Source organism: Clarias gariepinus, chromosome 8 (assembly GCF_024256425.1).
Source record: "Clarias gariepinus isolate MV-2021 ecotype Netherlands chromosome 8, CGAR_prim_01v2, whole genome shotgun sequence".
In the NCBI taxonomy this organism is placed as follows: domain Eukaryota; kingdom Metazoa; phylum Chordata; class Actinopteri; order Siluriformes; family Clariidae; genus Clarias; species Clarias gariepinus.
The window spans coordinates 24,950,497-24,974,585 of record NC_071107.1 but is presented as its reverse complement, the minus strand read 5'-3'; the positions used below and the strand labels follow the sequence as shown (position 1 = coordinate 24,974,585).

Sequence of the window (24,089 nt, the reverse complement as noted above, 5' to 3'; positions counted from 1 at the left end):
GTATTGATTATCGGTCCCTAGTTTGCAGTATGTGAGACTCTACTTTATTTTACAGGGTGAGGGAGAGTCAGGTTCTCTTCCTCGCTGGAAAGACTAAGGGCTGTTTTTATGCTCCCCCATACCTCGATGACTATGGAGAAACAGATCAAGGGCTCAGGTAAGAAACCATACATGGCTTTCAGCATTCCTTGTAAAGTTAATAGCATATATAATATCATACGTTTATATAATCTGTTCTCCTTCCCTCCCAGACGGGGGAACCCTTTACACCTGTGCCGCGAGCGCTACAGAAAAATCCAGAAGCTCTGGCGCCAGCACAGCATCACAGAGGAGATCGGTCATGCTCAGGAAGCTAATCAGACTCTGGTGGGCATTGACTGGCAGCACCTCTGATATTTCTTCCTGAGAGGTCCTGGAGTTGCTTGGCTAATGCCAAATCTAAACTAACAAGGGATCTGCACCTTTACTGCAGAGGCTGCCAAAACAATGGTGCCTCTTACCACTCCCTTTCTTCCTTATTTTTGTTTTTATTTTTTTCCCCTTGAGTGGATGAATGCATGGCTTTTTTTTTTTTTTTGTCTTTTTTGAGGTATTATTATCTCAAAGTTTATTATTTGATCCAAATCGATATTTAAAAAAAAAAAACCTATTGCCAAGGTATTTAACTGCGAAATGATGCTTTCTTCTTTAGAGTAAGGTTCTCAAAGTATCTGAAGAAACAGAGAAAAGCTATTTAATTTCTCATTTTCCCTGACTCCATTAACTTATTTTACACTATTCAACTCAAGTATTGTTTACTGCAGATGCAGTTTTCAGATTGCTTTAATATTAAATAATGCTGGTGTTCTCTCTGAGGCAAGCACAATGTTTCTCAGTGACCCTTGGGTCTCAATAGTAGCCATAATGGATTGGCGCCATCTTCAGGTCATATGGCCTACTCCCTTTCTCCCTACTCCCCATCATTGCAATATTTCTGCTGAGGGCACCCAGCATGTGAATGCTCTGTGAAGCAATTATAAGATGAACTGAGGAAATCTGGGAGCACACAAGTGACACGTGCTGTCTGTGAGTGCCTGGTGTGTGCGTGCGTGTGTGTGCGTGTGCTTTGTGAGAGTGTAAAGCCGGTGTGTTTATAGTGTGATGGATTTATATGGTTGTTCATGTGATCAGAATGAATTTAACACCGTTTTCAATTTTGCAACTTATTTTTGTTAAAAATATTATTTATGTGCAGTTTTGTGAAATTTCATCATGGCAGACCTCCACTTTGGGGAAATTTCTTTTTTTTTGGGTTGAGGAAGCTTATACCTACTGACTTAATGTGTGTAGTATGTGCCATTTAAAGTCTTTGAGCTACAGCAGCAGTTGTGTTTAAAAAAACAAACAAACCAACATTAGCGCAAAAAACCCAATATGCTTGTTTTTTGTTGATCCCATGGCCCTTTATGATAAACAAAATCAGGGCACAAGCCATGTGATGGAAACTTTTCTTAACATCGATTTGATCAAATTACTAACACTGGCAGATTACTGAGAATGACTTCCTGCCTAATGTGATAAAGAAAATCGAATTACAAGCCGTGTAATTTTATTAGCAGGAATTGTTATGGAATTTCTTGGATCCGCTCAGAAATTTCTTTCCATTCCATTTCTGTGATAAATATAAAAATAAAACTCATAACTCAGTTGAGGTCACTGGACTAAGATGTCTTGGAAGACTCAGAAGCTTATTAACATGATGTTAAAAAAAAAAAAAAGTGCTGCACTTTCCACTCAAACAGTACATTTAAACTCCAAAGCATGTGTATGCACACAGACGTGTGTGCATGCACGCTCTAATTCTCAACAGGGTTTCCAGGGGTTTCTCACTATAAGCATGTTTCCTGTGTCAAGGTTTAATTGGAATCCAACGTCAAAGACTTACTTGTTAATATGTGAATTATTGTATAAATGAATACATTGTACAATATTGTAAAACAAAAATAAAATAAGGAAAAGGAATGAGAGCTTAGTGTATATGGATGTTTGACTGCTTTTGTGTTGCAAATTATCCACAGTGTTTCAGCACCCGTGCATTGTGTAATTGTGTTGGTTTGTACATGACACGTATTATGCAGTTTTGTCAGAAACTTAATTATTCAGAAAACAAAAATGATTTATGTTTTTTTTTTTTTTTTTTTTTTTTTTAAGCTTCAGTGTCATGGTGCTAAAGGGTGACACTGAAGCTTTAGACACTTTGTAAGGAAGTTAAACTTTCTTTGGGTTGACAGCATTGCCTACTTCAGCAGCTCAATAGTTTGTGTTTATATATTGTTCTTTTTTGTAAATATAACAACTATTCTGTAATAGACTGTAATTGTGTTGAAAATTATTTGTGGTAGTGCTGAAGCGTTAATGGGATTGGTTATGGAGAATGTGTAACAGTGAAGTTGTCTGAGCTAGGTTTGTAAGTTTGCTTTTGGGGGAGAGAGAGAGAGACTCTTCTGGTGATCCCAAGGTGCCTTTGTCCTGTACCTGCTACTGGGTTACCTGTTCCATGAATTTCCTCTGCCTGGGAAGAAGCTCTACCAAAGAAGCTTATCTCCTCCCTCACTGCTTATAGGCTTTACAGCTGAAGACAATTCAAGGTGACGAAAGCCCTCTTACCTTTCTATTTTAAATGCCCATGGTCAGTGGTTTAGAAGCATGTCCTTTTAAGAATTATGGACAGAAGAAAAAAATAAAAAAAAATATTTGTGTGCCTTTAAAATAATTTTTCGTGGATATAACTGTAAAAGAAAGTGATGCAAGAGGAGTCCTTTAGGAGACAATTATTCGTTCCTTGTCATAGCTGCTAAATTTGAGGGTCCCAACATGTTTTCTGCAGCTTCCTTTCGATGCTTGCATCATGGATCTGATCTTTTGCTTAAATCATGTTATTTCAGTAAGTACCACAAATAATGGGATAAACCGGATACATGTTTAAATACCTTTATTGTACACCACCCCCAATATTAATTATATACAGTACAGTGCCTGGTCCAGAGGGTCACCATTTTATGTGGATCATATAATTTAGCAGCCTCATCAAAGAAGGAGCCAAGCAGCTATTGATTTACTGCTTTTAATAAAGTTTAAAAAAGCATCCAACACTTCTTATTAAAATGTGAAAGGATGGTGCTAAAATGACAACTACATGAAAGAAATGGCGAGTGGAAATCACTTATAAACCTTTAAGCATCGACAGTAGAAATTACAGCGGTGTTTAATAGGTAAAGTAAGAGCATTTCCACACAGTGTGATGAATTGATTCAGACTATATGAACTATAATGATTTGATAGCAGGCATAAAGATTGGACTTGGAAATGTATTGTGGTCTGATGAGTCCAGATTGACCCTATTCCATAACGATGGGTGTGTCAGGGTAAGAAGGACATAGTGCCCACTGTCCAATCCTCTGGGAAAGCATTATACTCTGAGATTGCATAACATTACTCAGCAATGTTATGTGGCAATAAAATGAAATTAGCTGATTACCTGAATGTATTGAAAGATCAAGTTATCCATCTATGCATTGTTTCTTTTTTGATGGCACTGGCAGATTCCAGGACTCAAATTGTAAAAGTGTGGTTCTGGGAGCCTTTTTTTTTTTTTTTTTTTTTTCAGACAGTGTATAATGTATGAAGAGGTCAAAAGTATGTGTGTTCTAACAGTGATTAGACCTTTTGGATTTGACTATGATTGTATGAGGATCATCACCACTATAATCAGTGTTTTGTCCCTCCTGAACTCTAATTGTTTGGGGTGGTTATGCTAACTATTTTTTTCTACAAAGTGATTTGTACCCCCACATACACACATCCTTTTGAAATTAAACACTCTTCTTTATATATGATTTGTCACTTCATTTACATGTCAACACTCATTTTTGCATTCTTTTCCAGTAAGTGCTCAATGTCTTTAAATGTTCATGGATATGTTGCTTTTTTTTTTTTTACTTCTGGGTGTTCAGTACAATATATTTGAGTGCATAATGTTTGTGGGATTGTTATTCTTTTTTGCAAAAAAAAAAAAAAAAAATCATTGATTCTCCTTATAGGATGGTTTAGTCCTAGCTGGGTGTGTGAGCTGCTCAGCTGTCACTAGATGCAGCCTCAGCCTCCTCCACCTGGTTCCTTTTGCCAAGTGATTTGATCTTCTCCAGGGTGTCAGACACAGTCTCTTTCAAACTCTTCGCCAGGAGCCAGCCTTCACTTTCACTCTCTGGGTTCTCTGGGTTTGTCAGGGTCTCCAAAGAAGTTGTCAGGTATTTCAGTCCCACCATGTCTGCTGCCTGTAACACAGTTGCATACTTACTTACGTAAGTAAAATAACACTCAGATCATGCATTATAGTAGAGATCCTAAAGTGCCAGTGTGCAACACAGTAAAGCGATTCTTCTGATCAAACAGATTTAAAATGATTCAAGTGATCTGTTAATTATCAGGTTCAGTGTTGTTTAGGTGATAGCGAATCAAATTGTGCTGGACACTGGCTTTCTAAGACTAGAGTTGAAGATCCCTGCATTATGGCATATGTAAAATTCTTTTTGTTATACTCTTGATTCAAATGGCCTGTTTCAGTGTCTGTAGCTTTAAAATGCAAACTACTACTGCCCCCATGCCCATTTATGGAAGTTCAAATTTCAAGCCAAGGTCTACACAATTTCTTTCTTTCTAGTCTCTCAAATGGTGTCCAATTGGCTATCCAATTGGTGATTGGAAGGATTGTGCTGAAATGTCAACTTCATAAAAGAAATGTGTTTGGGTTGGAAAATCTCCAATCAGTTTTCTAATGACGTAAATACTGGCAAGAGCTTTCAATTCACAAAGAACTGTTGAGGTGGCAGGTTCTCATTCTAACAATGCAAGAGCCTCCTGGTTTCACTTGTCTAATCAGTTCACCTTGAAGTCCAATCAACTATCAAGTGTACCTTATATTTGGCTGGAATGAAAACCTGCAGCCACAAGAGCTCTTTGTGCATAAGACTGACGACCCCGGCACTATTGTATGAAGTTATAGTATTATCTTGATTTCTTAAGGACAACTAGCCCTTTTAACTATTTTTTCATTCTTATAATGTTAGTATTTTGGTTGAGGTTTCATTTATGTACCAAATTTTTACTCACTTGCAAGACTGTGACCAGCAGCACAAGAGCCCCAATGCTGTTCATCATCCCTCCATAGTAGGAGACCAGGGCTTCACGGCAGCCTCGAGTCCAGATGTTGAGTTCTTCGGTGTGATGATCATAGTCATAGTGAGCCGAGTTATTGGTCAGATGGTGCTGGATGCAGGGCCGGGGAGAGCCAGGGTTGCAGCAGCTGTATGGGACGCTGTCCATAAGGTATTTACCTTCTACGTTGCTTGTGATACGACTGAAAGTATGAAAAATGTTCACTTAATAGTTCTCTAAGGACCTTAATTATAATAAGGCCTGAAAAATAACACAAGAAACATGCATTTCCCTATTAGACGGTTATTAAATAATAGACTTATTGAGACACAAAATGTAAGTTTTACAGGTTTTCCTTAAAGTAAGAAAGTGTGGTACTGCCCTATTTACGGATGGGTAATAATACCAAAAATGTCAAGTGTTTTAATAAGGTGTTGATGCTTTGAGTGTCCCCTTTCTTGAAGGACACAAGTGGACCCAAACCTCCAAATGTTTCCCTTAAGTTGGCAGGAATAAAGCATTGCCCTACTGGTCAGAAAGTCCGAGGTTTAAAGGCAAACTGCAACTGCTTTTTTTTTTTTTAAGAAAACTGCTGGGCCCTTGAGCAATGCCCTTAACCATTAATGGCTCATACAGTAAGTGTAATGAGACAAAAATGTAAGTAGCTCTGGATAAGGAATTCTGACAAATGCCGTGAGTATATAATAATGTTATTATTATATTGCACATTACATTGTGTTTATGGGACCTTTAGACTTTTTTCAAATCACAACAGTAGTAAAAGTTATTACATTTTAGACATAATGACATAATTCTCAAAAATAGTTCATATCTTAAAACTAATTCATAAAGAAATCCAAAACTGTGACATAAGCAACTTACAATTTGACCTGGTGATGAACTGACCTTTTTGAAATGTACATTATCATTACTATCGTAATTCTCTATGCAATCAGAAGAAATAAATGTACTTAGCAAACATAGTACTTTTCATTTCGCTAGTTTACCTTTAACATATTCTGACATTTAACCCCACTTTTTTTTTTTTTAACAATTGTTTGCAATGACTTACCTTTGTTCTAGTTTAATGAAATGTAGAAGGTAAAACACTTACTCTTTGACCTCATCATTGCTGAAGTCAAGGTAGCGGTTGCTAACCCACTGGATCTCAAACCAGTCCCGAAAGTTGTTGTTGCCACAGCAACGGAACTCAATCTGGGTCATGTCCAGCGTCCTCTTCATGAAGCATCGACCTGGGGTGTCTGTATCTTTATAGTATTTCATCCCATTTTTTAGACCTTCGGCCAGGGCAAAATGTAGCGAGATCTGCATCAGGAAGCAAAGCAGAGCTATGATGAAAAGCACGTTGGAGAAGGCAAAGCATCCACACAGGTAATTCTTCACCATGGGCTTCCATTTGGAAAACTTAGCTGAATCAAGTGAGTCATGGCACACTTTGCCTCCAAAAGCGTTGATGCCAAAAGCAGCCAGACCAACCAGGATGAGCAGGTTGGGTACAAAATGACTCTCATTATTGTCCATCATCTCACTTCGTTTGCGAAGTTCAATCTTAAAGAAAAGCCCCATACTGAAGATCAGGATCCCACCTATAACTGCAAGCCAGTACAGGAGCCATAGTCCCTGAGCTAATTTGATCCGTTTGGCGTAGTCAAATTTTATAACCATCAGAGCCATGTTGTTTTTTTTCTGTTGATTTGTTATCAGTTAAATATTAAGTGTTAAATATTCCATTCCAGTATAGTGCGCCACAGATGCCATGCCAATAATATTCCCCTTCAAAATCATTCTGACCAAAAAAAACTCAAGGACCTCCATAGTGAGTAGAGATTTTTTTTTTTCCAACCAAAAACTGCATTCAGCATTAAAATCAAGAAAAATATACCATCTGCCCTTCCTGAAAAAAAAGGTGACTAGCTGAGGCATGGAGGGATTGAAGCAACGAGTTGCTCTACGTCATGCTAAACCCTCTAATCAGCCTTGATCTCATTTTCAGCAGATGAACCCTGGGTTGTAATCCCTCATCTTTCCATGTAATTGGTTAGTTGTTTTTTTGCTAAATGGCACAGAGGGAGGAGAGGTACACTTAAATATTGTAGACTATTGCATCCTCCATCATCAAGCGTGATGAGTTTCCAAGAAATCTAACCTTTATTAAATGTATTAATGGCTGCATGACATCTGTTTGCTGTACTTCTCAGATAATGCTGAATACAGTCATATCTTAGATTACTCTACTGTATATGCTGTGGTACTGTTTACCTGTCATGTATAAGTACAGCCAGGTGAATTCAGGTGTGTGCAGTAGGTCTAGTCACATAAAAACTTTTTAATTTGCTTTTCAAGGTTGACCCCTTCTGCCAAAAATATTAAATGATAATGATGATATTTATTATTACTCTTATGAAAAAAAAACATAATTACTGCACCCTAGAACTCCTAGAAGTGGCATGCAAAATGTAATATGTATGTTATATGTAAGCTAAATGGAACCAGGGGGAAACGATAGAGCTCAGTTAGTTCAGCTAGAAGACAATTTCTACACTAGAACATAAAGTGATTGGTGCAACACTGCTTAAAGTAGTTGTCTGATTACTCTAGGATGCAATTGTTAAATCCAAACGTTTGACTGATACTACTCACCTATACCCACCTGGCCACCTTGTTCTTCCTCGCCGAAACCCTTGGCTTGCACATCAGGGACAATCTCATTATTATCTAAACACATTTTTTTCTTACTCATACACACTTCCATAGATTTCCTTTTCATTTTGTGAAGCTGCTTTGAGACAATGACTATTGTAAAAAGTGTAAATAAAAATGAACCTATCTCTCTCTCTCTCAACTAAAGATTTCCAGTAGACACAGGCCTATAATGTAATAACATGCTAACGTACACCGTACATATAGTACATGCTGTATAGCAGTACTAATGTTCCTTTGTTTTTTACATGCATCTATATTTATATCATTAAATAATTATTAGATGTTACTTATGGCATTATGGCATTGGGTACATACTGTACATGGTGCAATGGCAAGGACACAACAACAGTAACAATAATACTGTAAGTTAGATATTAGAAATATCCCAAACTACAGATCATTAAAGAGTATGACTTGCACCATGCATGCAGATATAATTTTGCTCAAGGACAGCCTATTTGTGTGCGACCGTAAGATCAAGGTTTCGGCGTTGGCTGACGGGTTGAACTACACAGTTGCACTCAGTAAGCCTGTTGTTCATGCAGTACGTAAGTAATGAAACATGAACGGGATGACAGAAATCTATAGGGGGAGGTTAAAGTCTTTGATGGCTTGAATCGACTCCATGTTAGATGAAAGGATGCTGTGTGTCTCCTGACCTCGCAATATTAAGGCATGGCTGTTTTGTGAGCAGCTGCAGCTCTACAGTGTTGGTTTTGTGTGGGAGCTAAATTGCATTGCTCAACCCCTATAATTGGTATGCTGTAGTCACATGTGACAAGATTAGAGAGGGAGCAATAGGATTTCACTGACTTACTGTCTCATCCATTTAGGTGAATGCAGTGCAACTGGAAGTGTAGCACGCACTGCATTTGCCTTAGCAACAACGGGGAGGGGGGGAACGGAAACAGCGTGATTGTCTACCAGTTAATAAAATTGCATTATTGCATCTTTTGCTGTATGGTAATGACTATTCGATCTTAATTTATTCTTAAAACCTTATTCTTAAATCTTAAATATTTACTTTTTATTTGATGTTTTGCCATGTTCTTTCTGCATTCACATGGGCAGCCCATACACAATGTACATGTTGTTTGTGCTCAATGTTTATAAATAAATATCTTTATCAACCATGATCCTAATTAAGATCAATGGTGAATGCAAGAGTGAAACCAGTAACGGTACCAGTCCATGGGAACACTTATAAGTGAACTTACTGTAGTTCCAGACACCATCTAAGTGAGTTATACTGACATCTTGTGGTAGGCTGAAGTTACTCAGCTTGATTGCTTAAAAAAAATGCTTGATTGGAATCTTTGAATAAGTGAACAGAACATCCATTCATATGTTCATCTTTCGTATGTGTTTTTTCCAGGTCAGGCTTCTGGAGAATCTGGAGGCTTTCACAGGAACACTGGGCATGAAAAGGGAATACATCCTGGAGGGATGCCAAAAGTTCCAGTTACAGAAGAAAAGTGAACAATTTAAAAGGAAGAAAAAACGAGATTAAAGTCTCTAGTCTTAAAAATGTTTTGAAACATTCATTAAACCCTTTGCCAAACAACAGACCATTCTAATCAGCAAGAAACAAAACAGGATGAGAAAGATTTAAAAGACATTCTGTGTGCCTCTCGGTGGGACATGGCTGGTTAGAGTTCAGTTGGACAGAACTGAAGCTCTGTTCCGCAGGCCACCCTCTGAGCACCACGCATACATCTGGTCATACCTTGTGGGATCGGTGTTTTTAGTCGGGCAAATCAACAGGCCGTTGACGTTGTCTGTGTGTAATTAGGTATAGCGTTTGGATTCACGCTCACTTCAAAGAGCAGCAGTCTCTGCAGAGGCCATTATTTTTCTTCCATGTGATGGCTCCTTAACAGATGCCACATGTTCATCCTTTGCTCTTGCTTGGTGTTCAGGAGGTGCTTATGAGAGTTCAGAACAGACAGGGGCAGTGTGCTGCTACTTTAGTCTGTTCCGGAAAAAAGCTTCTCAAGCTCGAGGTATGTCTCTTAGTCATCTCTTCCCAGCTTTCTCAAAAACGTCGAACCATCAGCTCTGTTCCTGTCTTTTTGAATAAATTCTTCTGTAGTAGCACCGAGTTATTTGTGCCAGAGAGAAGGAAGTAATGATAAACAGATAGTGGTAGCTAGAGGAAAGGTTCCTTTACAAACAGATACACATATACAGATATGAGCAAAAAATAAGAGCATTAACATGCTAGAGACTTACAGATGTGTGATGTAGTTTTTCACTGGTTGGTAGTTTAGATCTGTTCTTCCGCCTTTTTTTTTTAATTACCAACTAATCATCTCTTCATTAAATCTGTTCCTTTCCTATGAGTGGGCTTCCATTGCGGACACTTCAATCCATATACGTAAACACAGTATACATCACTCACTCACTCACTCACTTGCCCTCATTGTCTATACTACTTTATCCTCTATACAGGATTGCAGGGGTCTGGACCCCATCCCAGGAGACTTCATCACAGGGCACACACACATACACACACTCATACACAAAGTATTGGAACGCCAAGTAGTCTAATCTTTGTCTTTGGACTGTGGAAGCAACAGAGGAAACCCACTAAGAACGGAGATGCAAACTCCATCCACACAGAGACGGGAATCGAGCCTGGCCAGGAATCGAACTCGGACCCTGGAGTTCGTGCTTAACCACTAACTACACCACTTATATTGAGGTCTATATATACAGTATGTATTGGGGCAGCACGGTGGCTTAGAGGTAAACACCTCCAGGTCCTTGGTTCGATTCCCACGTCACATCTGTGTGCATTGAGTTTGCATGTTTTCCCCTTGCTTGGTGGGTTTGAGCTGGATTTTATGGTTTCTTCCCACATGCTGATTATGCTAATTAGTGTTTCCAAATTGCTCGTACTGGGTGAATGTTGAATGGGTGTCCTACCATGGTCATCATTTGGGACTACAGAAGTTCCTAGATGGTAAGATGGATGTATGTATGTATATATATATATATATATATATATATATATATATATATATATATATATATATATATATATATATACAGTATACAGAGAGAGAGAGTTTTGTGCCTTGGATTTCTGACATCACCAAACTTTAACCCACTCATGCACACACACACACACACATACATACATAAGTATAAGAGTGGAGAGCTTTGGGTGACAGGCTGACAGGAGGAAAAGGCTCATTATTTAATCAATAGAATTGCATCAATTTAGGGAAAATTTGTCTCCAGTGAAAACAAATGGTCGGCCAGTAAAGAACAGAGTTACGCTTTTGTGTGAGAACACACATGTTAAATGATTATGGGTAGGTAGGCTTGGCTTGGATTGCGTGCATGAGTGTGTGAGTGAGTTGCTTGAGAACTGAATTGACATGTGGAGAGAAAAGTGGTTTCTCAGTAATGTGAGGCGTTTTTACATGGCTTTTACAGACTTTTGAGCAAACCAAAATCTGTGCAGGAAATCCATTTCTACAGTAAAAGACTGGTTGAAATATGGAATTTCAGGACATACTTTTGGCTTTTCAGACTACATCCAGACTTTGCTTAAATTAACATTTTTAATCAATTTAAATAAATTGCTGTTTTTGTTTTGGCCAAAGTCTACTTTACAAAATTTAGCTGACATCTAGGAAGAATTGAATTGTCATTTGGGTTTGTGAGCCTAGGACAACCCATGCTTTCTTCTCATGAAAGCTGATAGGCTCGTGTCAGTGACAGGTGCTGACCCAGTAGGTTAAGATACAAGACTAAACACTGAATAGGACTGTTTGTGTAATGATTTTGCATCACAAGAGAGTGAAAGTAGTACGAGATGTCCGAGCATTTGAGCCTGTCATTGGATACTGCAAGAATTAATCATTTCAAATCTCACCAAGGAAATTATGTTTTTGTTAAATAATATGGTAACATATAGAGGTCTTTATAACATAGCTTATAACATATAACTATATAATTAATAATCACCTTCATTTAATAGTATGGTTGGACCATTCAAAACCTTTATTTTAAATTTATTTCTTTTCATCATTAGATTGCATGTTCCTAATTTATTATCAGTTAAACATGATACATTCATAAGAGGTCAGGAAAGCTACCTAATACATAATAGATCTTAGCAGTCTTAGTTTAAAAGGCGTTAAAATTATTAATTTGGCCGATAAAGGAAGTTCATAAATAAGTGAAGTTGTATTGAAATTGTGCTTTTGAAGTCAATTTTAATACTTGCAAATTAGTTGAAGAACATTTCCAATGGGCAATGGGCACTATGAGGGGTGTTCAAGTAACCAGGACTCGTGATTGACATTTATTAAAGGCTTCAAGCACAGTATAGTGATGAGACTCTTAGCCGCATAAAACATTTAAATTGTGCAAACTTTTTAAAGAAGGCTGTGCATCTATGAATGACGTTACAGCCCAAGGTGGCTCAGAGCCCATTGCAGTCAGTTCTGTGAACATTCAGCAAGTGGAATGCCTGATTGTTAAAAATCAGCGAATAACTTGTTGACAACTTGTGGAAGATACGCATCTGTCTGAGGGAGCTGTTCACACACTCACTCATGAAAACACCATTACACATTATAGGGACTCAGCTGGGAGTTATTGGCACATCCCAGTACAGTCTTGAACTCGATCCAAGCCATTTGCGCATGTTTGGGTCATTAAAGGAGTTCCTGGGAGGCCAGTCCTTTAGATGTGAAGCAGACTGTCTGGCTTTGGCTCTGGTGTACTCTAAATATAAAAAAAAAATAAATCACAGTTTTGCAGTGTCATCATGTTCTTCAAATTTGAGCAAGAAATATAAACTCGGGTCTAATATGACATTTACAATCATCATGAAAATAAAATTATTTTAAGAATTATTTACGTTCTGCATCAGCTGAAAGTTGATGCAGTTGAAGCAAACCTTGATGATATTTAAGCAATAGTGGGATAAGTGCATTAGTGTCACAAGGGATTATATTAGAAATAAACATAGTTTCAAGAAGTTGATGGTAACAACAGGTCATTTGAATAACTTAAATTGTTTTAAAAGTGGCTGTTTTGGAGAATACAAATAAGGAAGATAAATAAAATAAATAAACTTTACAGCTAAAGCTTTGGAAAATAGTTAGCAGAATGCTGAGAGCATGAACTGAGCCAAAGCAAAGTTGACCCAAGGAAAGAGCAAAACGGAAAAAAAGAGAACACCTTACCCTCTTGTGTGACAATCGCTTAGTCATGGTGTTCGCCAAAGAAGCTTTTGTGGCGTTTTTATTTCTGGTTAAAAGGTGTAGCCCTAATGTGCTTAATGGTGACTGTATTTACTGTCCAGGAAATTCATGCCGCTGTTTGAGAAGCTGCCACAGTAGACAGTCTCTACAGAGAGGGAAGGGGAAAGACAGACCCACACACTGTAGGATTCTGCCCATAAATCATGAGCTTGACAAAAGTCTCACCTATAAATTCACATTCTAAAAGTTTATGGAAGCGAAGATGCCAGAGGGTGTAAAATGAGAAGAAAGTCTAGAGACTGTGGTTGTCAGGTGGTGTAAGAGGTTATGACTGCTATCTTAGGTGACAGCCACTGATGTTGCGCTCTTAAATAAATCATTGAGCAGGATGTTGGCTTTGGACAACGAAATGTATTTACATTTATACCCCATAAGTGAAGAAATCCTTGAGCTTGACTTAAAAACCAATTTCCCTTAGAGTTGCTTAGTCTGCAGCCTTGACCAGAGAGTCTGCATCTTACCCCCTGCTCCGCCTCCTGCTCCTCTTTTCCAGGTGCGAAAACATACCTATAAAACATAAAACACACACTTATGAGCTTAATAAGATTATTTTTCGCTCATACACTGTGTATACATGGCCGGTGCAGAGTCATGGAGTTGTAGTGCTGTGACTTCGTCCTGCAGTGAGAAGAGCGAGAAGAAAATGAGAAACGGAGAGCGCTGGTCTAAAAGCTTTTTTTCGTTGATACAATCCTTAGTCATAGTGAAAGTAATCTGTCACAATGAGTTTCCGCTTCTTCCACTTGGACAGTGAGTGCCAAAACCACCACTTTTGTGAGGAGCTGTGATGCTCCCTTGTAGGAGCCCTGAGCGAAGAAATTCATCAGTTTGTATATAACAAAAAGAAGCATTTGTTCAAACCTCGATGCTCCTTATCTCTCAGTGCGAATGGAGGAGTCTTCACTGCTGCACTTGAGTGCTTTCCAAGAGATTTGTTACGTTTTCACTTGTGTTTCTGATTATAAAATATAACCTCCCAAATGCCAAGAAAGGCATAGGGGTCAAACATTATATTCTTTGACGTCATTCCAAAATTCCTTGAGTGGTCAGATGAAACCTGAAGATATATACGAAGATGAACACCAGAGACAGAAAACAACAGTGAGATGCAGTGATGAAAAAAATCACGTACAAGAGATATAATTCGTAGACATAAATAACACGAATAACATAGTAGATGTGACCACATACAGTATGAAAGCAGATGGGAGTAAAACCGCCAGCAGAGAGTTTGACTCGTGTATTAAAAATAAACTGGAAGGGGAATAGAACTTTTATTAAGTTTTATTAAGGATGTTTTGGTGACCCATACCACTTTGGGCCTTATTTGGCCGTAATAAATCATTTCAACAGTGACAGGATGTGTAAGGTCATTCTGCATGAGTGTAAGTTAATATACTTTTATATGATGAGCAAAGAATAAAGCACAGTGTGAAAGCTGTTTTATTTTTCTATACGAGTCCCAAAGAGTTGTACTTCAGCACATTACCAATGATGGAATGCCATTTCCAATATATTATTAGACATGTCATACTTTTTAATATTTTCTGCTTCCATTTAATGTTTTACTAGTTTCTGTCATCATCTGTTTTATAAAAAAAAAAAATTCTTACTTATTTAAAAAGATAACAAAAATCTTAAAAATATTATGTCACCAAAAAAACTGAAAAGCAGAAAGTCTGAAAGCTCTGACCATTCCCAAGCACACACTCGGGCACTGGGGGCTCAGTTTTTGGAATTCCTGTTTCAGATACAAAAGACCTGGGTTTGCATCAGGGGTGAAAGTAGTCTAAATTCTTACCAGCACTATGTAGCCAAAAGGCGAGGAGAATATTACATGGAGATGGTGGACAGAGTTTTGGCAGGCAGCTGTCCTCTCCTCTTTTCCGTACTGCTTACTTTAACCGATTAGTCTTACTTACACTCCTGATTTACATCCCAGCTAATGCCCCTTACCCAGCACTTAGTTTTGGCACCAATTGTGAGTATTGCATCAGGAAGGGGATCCAGTGATACATCTGTGTCAAAATCAAATATGTGTCTCAGATGATCATCTGTGGCGACTCCTAATAAAAGCAGCCGAAAGAACAAGAAAATAATGATCCTTTCGAAGAATATGAAATAAAAGTCTGCTAACAGAAATCTTTTTAATGTGAGTAATTACACATTTTTAATCGTTAAATTAAATAAGCAATTTAAAATTAGACGTATTCAAGTTGTTACTATAGAAAGGATAACATTAATATACAGAGAACGCTCACTTCATTACAGTAGGTACACCTTGCTAGTGATGCACCATTTTGCCTTCAGAACTGCCTTAAGTCTTTGTTTCAGATTCAACATGGTTATGGAAACATTCTTTAGAGATCTTGGCCCATATTGATATGATAACATCATGCAGTTCAGCAGATTTTTCAGCTGCACATCCATGATATGAATCTTGATGTCTTGTGCAATCAGAGATGCTCTCTGGCAGACATCATTTTTCATAAGATGTTATTTAAGTTACTGTTGCCTTTATCAGCTTGAGCCAGTCTTGCTGCTCTCCTCTGACCTCTGGCATCAATAAGGCATTTTTCGTCCAGAGAACTGCCGCTCACTAGATATTTTCTCTTTTTCACATCTTTCTCTTTAAACCTGTAAAGATTGTTATGAGTAAAAATCCTAGTAGATCAGCAGTTTGGAAAACTCAGACCAGCCCGTCTGGCCAGGTTCGAGGACACTTACATCAACTTTCTTCCCCATTGTGATGCTCGGTTTGAAATTCAGCAGGTCATCTTGACCATGTCTACATGCCTAAATGCATTGAGTTGCTGCCATGTGATTGGCTGAGCATAAATATGTGCATTAACAAACAGCAAAAGGTGGACCTAATGAAGTGGGCAGTAAGTGTAAATTTTATTTTAAATAACTGCCAGTTTTACTGTTGGAGAGTGAGATTTGAGCGTTTAACATTACTGTGGTATCACTGAGCAGTGCTGACGATTTGACTACCTAAATAATACTTTCAGTATTATGACAGTAGCTATAAATTTGATTGCCTTGTTTGTATAAGTTCCATATTTATTGGAGTTAATACCCTGCACTAATGTTACAGTATTATGACATAACGACAAGCTGTAAGCCAGGACTAAGTTCAAAGCAAGAAGCTTAATATAAATTAAATTTTTGTAGTTGGCAGGCACTACAAATGTGCGTAGTGTGTGCACTGAGTGTAAAGTATACGGGATTAATAAAAGGAATAAAGGACTCATTGTGACAGCTCGAGCAGCGGAGTGAGGGATGATGATGACGATGATGCGTGTGCACCCCCAAGCTGACCTCTGCTCTCTATTAAACTCTAATGAACAGCAGGAGAGAGTGGCCTTATCTGAGACCTTACTCTCACGAACACATACTCATACACCCATACTTTCACAAGCATCTTCACAGAGAACAAAACCTACACTGTAATGCACCCTTGTGTGTGATGATTCAATATGTTCCTTCCACATTTAAAAGGCTCTTTGTTGTAATTCTATAATTTTTTCCAGGCTTGTTATTTCTTTTTCTTATTTCTATTTTATTATTTATTATTATTATACTTTAATGTATTTTTTCTAGCCAAAATATGACTTATAAAATTGTCATATATATATTGAATGATTTTATTTGCACTCATCCTGCCTTGGAGCCTGGTAATTCTGCCAAAACATGTTGCAGACATTTCAAAAATAATTTACAGCACATATACCATGTGATGCTTAAAACTGTGCTTCAAGTGTTCTCAATATGAACAAACAGAAGATCTGTTCAGGATTCTAATATATAAAAATAGAAAAAATATAAAATTAAAACATTTATTAATAATAATAATAATAATAATAATAATATCCCTTTTTATCCCTTTATCACTCTTTTAACTCAAAGAAAATTCATGCTAAATATTCTGTCAGTTTGTAATACTTTTTCATCTTTTACAAAAGCTGTTTTTTTATTCTCAAAACTGTCAGAATTCATTTATTTAATTTTAAAGTGAAATGCATCATATGCACATTTCAAAAAATAGATCAGGTAGAAAACAACTTGTTTTAGGTTGCTACACTGAACTTCGGAGGATCTTTTAGGATACTAAAATAAACTGTGTTTGTCAGAATGTAAATTATTTGAAAATAACATTGACATTACATCATTCATTATCAATAAACTCTACATTTCGTTCGTTAAAACATAATGATTTTTGGCACTTGGGCTAAACTTTGAAGTAGTAAATCTGGCTGTAAAATAAAGGAAACCTGGAGGAATTATGTGCACATTTGAAGCTGTAAAGATGGGATAACTATGTTCAGACAAGATTTTAAGATTTATTTCCAAGGGATGTATCCAATTACATGCCAGGCTTTTATATCAATTTCTCTTCCCTCATATTATTATTAGTTGCAATCACAAAGTTGCCCTTTTTTTCAATGCACATTTCTAAGCTTGCTTCCTCAGAACTGCTCTCTCTGGTCTGTCTTTAATAAGGCATAATGCAGTGGTTCCATGAACACTGTTTCCTACAGGCAAGCTTAAAAGCCATTTTCTCCTTATTACATGCATGATTTTAACTAATCCCAGAAAAGCAAACATGCCAAGTCCCCGCAGCCTGCTCCTGATCGGACTGCCACCAGTCCAATTGCTCCCATTTGGATCGCGCCGAGAGCTGTGCAGGCATTTTGCATGTCAGTTTCTATATGCTTTGGGGGAAGTGATAAAGGGACAGAGAAAGTTCAGAAACCTCATTCACACAATACTGCTCTTTGTTGAGTGAGCATGAGGGCAGACCCGAGTCAGATCCATACATTTACTGTATGGCCCCTTTCCTGCAGATAGACACACACTGACAGCCTCACACCCACATGATGAGAGATTTGCGTATTGCTGTAATACATCATCTATCACTCCTCCCCTCATAAATTAAATGGTCATGTCCATATAGAACTGCATTGGTGCCAACTGACACCGGATATAAAGCAAGAGCAAAGTCTATATGTGTTTCCCTAAACACATGTAAATTTTTTTCTCTCCGACTGAAGTGACCTAACTCATAGCTACCAGGCAGACGAAGAGTCGATTGGCTTCAGGTCCAACCAACCCAACCCACAAATATCATCAACAATATTTGAGAGTGATTAACGTGAGGTTTACGAGTGCTGGTGGACCGGTTCAGCGTGAGGCGAATGAAGAGAAAATACAGTCAGCACAAGTATTTTTCACATTTTACTCTGTTGGACTTGGCCCGAGATGTAGCATTAGATCATCAGCAGATGTCAAAATCTCCTGTCATTTGCCAAAGAAAACAGGAATGATGAAGGGATAGAAGAAAGAGTGGGAGAATAAGGGTGATAGCCTTTAGGAGGTAGGACTAGGACTATAATTACATACATTCTGGCAATGTGCATGAAAATGGGTGAAATGTAAAGTAAATAAATATTGGATTTTATGACTGGAATGGGTTAGCACTGTCGCCTCACACCTCACACACCCGTGGTTCGGAGGTTTAAATATAGTCTCCGGTCCTGTGTGCATGGATTTAGCATGTTCTCTTCATGCTTGGTGGGTTTCCTCCAGGTTCTCTGGCTTTCGCCTGTGTTCGAAAGACACGCACAGAAGGTTTATTGGAAGTTCCAAATTACCCATAATATATGATTGGGTCTGTGAATGTGTGTGCTTGTGCTTTGTAATGGGTTGGCACCCCATCTAGTGTGTTCCATCCCATGTGCCCTAAGTTTCCTGTGAAAGGCTCCAGGCCCCTCACAAACCTACGCAGGAAAATTGGTATAGATAATGGGTGGATAGATGGATGGATGATTAAGATGTTGGGCAGGAATATTCGAAAAGAAATTACTTTTCTCTAATTAAAGTTGCTCCCAATGTTTTTTCTTCTGTTCTTTTACATACACGGGTGTATTGCATATACTGGATAATATTTAAAATACAAAGTTAGTAATACTAGCGTAGGCTTTAAAGTCCTGCACTCTAACAACCAGCAAAATCGAAATGAAATATCCTTGTTTGATCCTGCAATTTTAATAGTAGTTTGAAGAATTCTTTAAATCAATGATAGATGGATATATAGATATGTTATATAAGTTTATTTAAAATGAATCAAAATCATAAATTCCTTGAGTAGAGTGAAGAGAGAAAGAGACAGAGAGGATAAATATGTGCGTTTGTGTGTGTGCGCATCTTCCAACCAGCTATGCCAAGAAATCCACACCCAGTTTAGGAAATCCAGTGCAAGCAAATGACATGTGCCAACCTCTGGGTGGGCACTTCTGGTTGGTCTGGTTGGTGTGCATGTGTTGTCTGTGTTAAGTTAAGGAAACCGTCTTTATCCACAGGTTTATACCTACAGGGGAGTTTAATGCCTTAGAGTTTAACCTCAGACTTTTACCTCATTGCTTTATAGCCATTACAGCATAAACCACGTCAATTAAACAATCCCACTTCTCTCCCCAGGTGATCCAAGGTGAGACCAGCACCGAGACATTTTATACACAAATCAGAATGTACATTGAGTCATTCCCTAATACGCCCTGGGCTATTATTAAAATAAAACCATTTAAGATCATTATCAGCCGTACATCAGCTCATAAATGTGAAACACATGCCAAAGGAAAGACCTGCAACAGAAGCAAGAGGGAATTCAGGATAATTAACAGATCAGAGATCTTCCTTCTGTGCTGGAGAGCTGGCGATAGGTAAGAGACATTAAAAAGCAGCGTAGGGGATCTCAGAGCAGTGCTTTGTTCAGGGTCTCTTACATCAGAGCCATGTGGGATATAAATCAGCACTGGGTCATAAAGCGCACTTCATAAATTACATGCTGAAAAACACCAAAATGCGCATGCAGATATATATATATATATATATATACATACATTTTGTTTGTAAAGATTGTTTATGAACAGAAAAAGTTTGTTCTTTGGGTTTAGGTGATGTGAGTTTAGTTGCACTGCATCACTAATATACCCCCGCCCCCCACCCCTCCCACACACACAGTACATAAATCCTCACCCAAATCTGTTGCACAGGGCAAAAAAGGACAGCTTTCATGTGGCAGGATGGATAACAAGTCTCTTCCTCTCTGATTTTACCACGATCCCTGTTTTCTTCCTCTTTATAGCAATAATCTCAGCACAGAGCAGCTTACAGAAAAATGGTTGGATGTAGAGAAGGGAGGTGAGGGAGAGGTTCTGACTAAGAGTCTGAGAGGAAAATATGGAGTTGTTTTTTCATATGGTGCCGGATGAAGGATGAAGCTAATTTAGATTTTTGCACAACTCACACACACACACTGAAACCTTTATTATGGCTCATTTACACTGATATTTACCATATTTGCTGTGAGCTGACAGTGCGCAGGGGCTCTGAAGATTTGGTATGGTGACTGTTTGACTTTATTTTTGTTGGCCCTTATTCTGTACATCTGTATGTGTGTGTGTGTGTGTGTGTGTGTGTGTGTTTAAGGGCTATAGTCAGCCATGCTTCCAGCTGGGTTAAAGACCATTATTAAAGAGGCTGTTGAAAGCATGAATCAAAGTATAAAAAAAAAAAAAAAGATTACATTTATCTTATAAAATTCTTATGTAACTGTTTTGGACCACTAATTTGATTAGACAAGCAGCATTAAGTATTAAGTATATTAAGTATAATAACACTGGTATATTTCACTATTTGTATGTGTTTACTACATAAACCCTTGTGTTTACTACATAAACACTGAATGACGTTCTTAAATAGTTGTAACTAAGTTGTGATGTCACCAAACTGAATGTCGTGCACCCGAAACATGACATCAGGACGATATTGTCTTTAAAAGTTAGAAACATCTTTGGTATGAATGACCCAAAAGCAACATTGCAAAAGCAACCTTAAAACTACAACTTATTAACCTTTATTTGCTTTACACGTCCATCTGTCATCCTTTGACAACAAAGTTCAGAAATCCTAAAGGGAGAAAAGGACAAACACAACAGATCATAATATGGGAGGCTGATGATTACTCTAGCATTATGCCCAAACTGCATAATATGCAGATCTCGGAAATTAGGCAAGCTTTTTTATTTTACGCTGCTTGGTAAATTGCAGTTGTCTAGAATTTTGTTTACTTTTATAAGTTACAGTGCAGATGGAAATTTTCCTGACCATTTTAAATTTTCCACATTTTGCTATGTTTGTTACAAGATGAGAGAAAAAGCATGAGAATAAATATCAAAAGAATAAATATCACTGCACTCCACCAGTCAAACTTATGACCAGACAGAAGCCATTCTTTACTAAAAGGCACATGACAGCCTGCTGGGAGTTTGCCAAAAAGCCCCCAACAGTCTCTCAGACCATGAGAAGGAAAATACTCTAACTATTTGCACACAATTTCCCACGCCATGTGTGGATGGATCAGGCACTATGCATCACCTTATTAAAACCATCCCTACAATCAAACATGGTGGTGGTATCATCATGCTGTGTGTACTGGGAGATTAGTCAGAATAATGGAAAAATGGATATAGAAAAATGTATTTTAATATAAGTAATGTTGAATGAAAACCTTTACCAGAGTGCATAGGGTCTCAGGCTTGGGTGACAGTTTATATTTGAGCAGGGCAATGACCCAAGGCAAGAAAACACAGGGGAGGCTATAGAAGAACTCTGTGAAAGTGTGGCCCAGCTATAGACCTGATCCTAATAGAACATCTATGAAAAGAGCTGTGCACCAATCCTGCTCATCCAACATATGTAGTTGAGCTTGAATAATTCTACCATATTGAATGGAATAAATTTCCAAAAGAAAGGTATGCCAAGCTTGTAATATCATTCACAAGGAACACTTGAGGCTGTCATTGCTGTCAAAAGTGCTTTAACCAAAAACTAAATGATGGGTGTGAATACTTGTGTAAATAAGATATTTCAGTCTTTCAGTAATTTTTTATAAATAAAAAAAAAAAACACTCCAAACCTCTGCAACATAAAAACTTACTTAAAAAACTTTTCTTCTAAAACTAGTCAAAGTTAAATAGTGATCTGCATAACACAGGAGAATACAGGTTCTATTTTGCTTAAAAGTTAGTAGCTTCATATACCTTTAAATACCTGTATAACACCAGATGCTTATCAGTAACTTACTGATTCTTTTACATTACAATATCATAAAAAAATAGCAAAGATTTGACTTTTGAACACTTTTTTCGTAATGTGTCAGATATTCTAAGAAAAAGAGTCTATGGCAACAAGAGTTTGTTTCTCAACATGTGAATCTGAGGGAGCATGTACTGTATCTTCAATTATAATCATTCGAATGGCTTCCTTGGCGTATGCCCAGTCCTTTTGGAATTCAATATTTAGAGCATAGACCTGACCAAACAGCCTAGAGCTGCTGCAGTACCTTGATATTGATCCCCCTGTACAGTAGCTCCAAAAGGCCAGTCGTCACCCCTCTGACCCAATCATCCACAACAGATCTCTAATTAAAAAAAACTAACAAGAGATCTCTTATAAAGGCAAAGAAGATAAATTATACAAAATATCTGATACAAATAAAATATATTAAGACTATATACCACCAGAGTGTGTAAAAGAAAGTTTTTAAAAGAGTTTTTTTTTTTTTATTCTAATGGTGGAATAAAGCTATATACAGTTTCATATTTAAAAGGGTTTGATACTTTGTCATTCTCAGGAGTATCTTATAAATCACATGATTGCATCTCAGGGACGGTAAACTGCTGGGTCGACCTGATATTTTTAGTTTACTCGTTCTGTTTCCAAAGTTTTCAAGAACACAATGTTACTTGTTGTCTCAACAAATACCATTGTGGAAAGCTGGGCCAACAATTGCATATGCAATGCAATATTAATTCATTTAATATTTATCAAGTTGGAGTTTTTACAGGTGGTAGAATGATGAGAAAAATTATTTAAATTATTTAAGATGACAAAAAATGTGGAAAACTTGAAATGGTCTGAAAAGCTTCCGTCGGCACAGTATTTTGTGGCGTGCATTGTATGACAAAGCAATATTTGTGCATTAACTAGTCTCAGCAACAGGTTCTCTTATGAACCAGCATTCAGCACTGTCACCTGAACCGGAGCTCAAGTCCTGCTCAAGACATCGTCAGATACAGAAATAAAGTAGTATGAGCATTTTGAGATACCCCACCTCTCCCGAAGTTTCAGGAGTCTCCTACATAATGATAGCCAACAAATCATGCACAATATCCTGGAAATTGATATTTGATGGTTTATCTGGCTAGCTGTAACAGCTGTGATTGAAAGTTTGTAAACTTATGAAAATTTGAATTTGAATGGGGTTTGAATCTCTCCTCCATTCTCTGTGCATGGAGTTTGCATATTTTCCTTGTGCTTGGCAGGTTTCCTCTGAAAATGCTGCTTTTCTCATATAGTTCAAAGATGTATGCTGAAGGCTGATTGGTATTTCCAAATTCCATATCAATTGTATGATTGAGTATGTGTGCTTGTGGTTTAGCCTGAAATCCTATTGTGTTTTTGCCTGAAGTTAGTTTTCACAGGGTGGGATATCTGCATTTCAATGTATTTCAGGGAGATAAATATCAATGCTATTATTACGGCATTATGTCATTACATGACACTAGGTGCTCGAAAACAGTTACTTGATTTTTTAAACTTGATTACACCCCTATGACAGCACAGAGTAGTATTCTGAAAAATAAAAAACAAGTTAACCATCAGAGTCCCATGAAAGAGTTATTCCTTTAGCATGAGTAATCATTTTATCTTAACTTGAGTAATGAGGCACCATGGCAATGGCTCACCGTCTGAGCATTCTGACAATTAAAATATTATACAGGAAGGAGGCTTGGCAGCGGCAATGATTTAAGTTGCAGCCTA

The 24,089-nt window shown here is 37.7% G+C and overlaps 2 protein-coding genes across 7 annotated transcripts in view; one reads left to right on the top strand and one right to left on the bottom strand.

Moving 5' to 3' along the window:
- ubr2 (ubiquitin protein ligase E3 component n-recognin 2) overlaps positions 1 to 2,006 on the top strand; it is a 45,211-nt gene extending 43,205 nt beyond the window's left edge. For all 5 annotated transcript variants that reach the window (XM_053501319.1, XM_053501316.1, XM_053501317.1 and 2 more), the window contains exons 46-47: positions 56 to 157; positions 252 to 2,006. In XM_053501319.1, coding sequence (XP_053357294.1) covers positions 56 to 157; positions 252 to 393 — 244 coding nt within the window. In that variant the 3' untranslated portion in view covers positions 394 to 2,006. The remainder of the gene's footprint in view (positions 1 to 55; positions 158 to 251) is intronic.
- Positions 2,007 to 4,111: 2,105 nt separating this feature from the next.
- Positions 4,112 to 6,888, bottom strand: prph2b (peripherin 2b (retinal degeneration, slow)). 2 transcript variants are annotated; one of them, XM_053502657.1, is made up of 3 exons: positions 6,308 to 6,888; positions 5,145 to 5,395; positions 4,112 to 4,309 (listed from the first exon to the last, which is right to left on the bottom strand). In XM_053502657.1, exons 1-3 carry the CDS (start codon positions 6,886 to 6,888, stop codon positions 4,113 to 4,115), a joined length of 1,029 nt encoding a protein of 342 aa, XP_053358632.1. In that variant the 3' UTR covers position 4,112. The 2 variants fall into 2 exon arrangements, with proteins under 2 accessions (XP_053358632.1, XP_053358631.1); XM_053502656.1 differs by having other exon boundaries at positions 4,112 to 4,313; positions 5,149 to 5,395.
- Between the last annotated feature and the right edge of the window lie 17,201 nt (positions 6,889 to 24,089).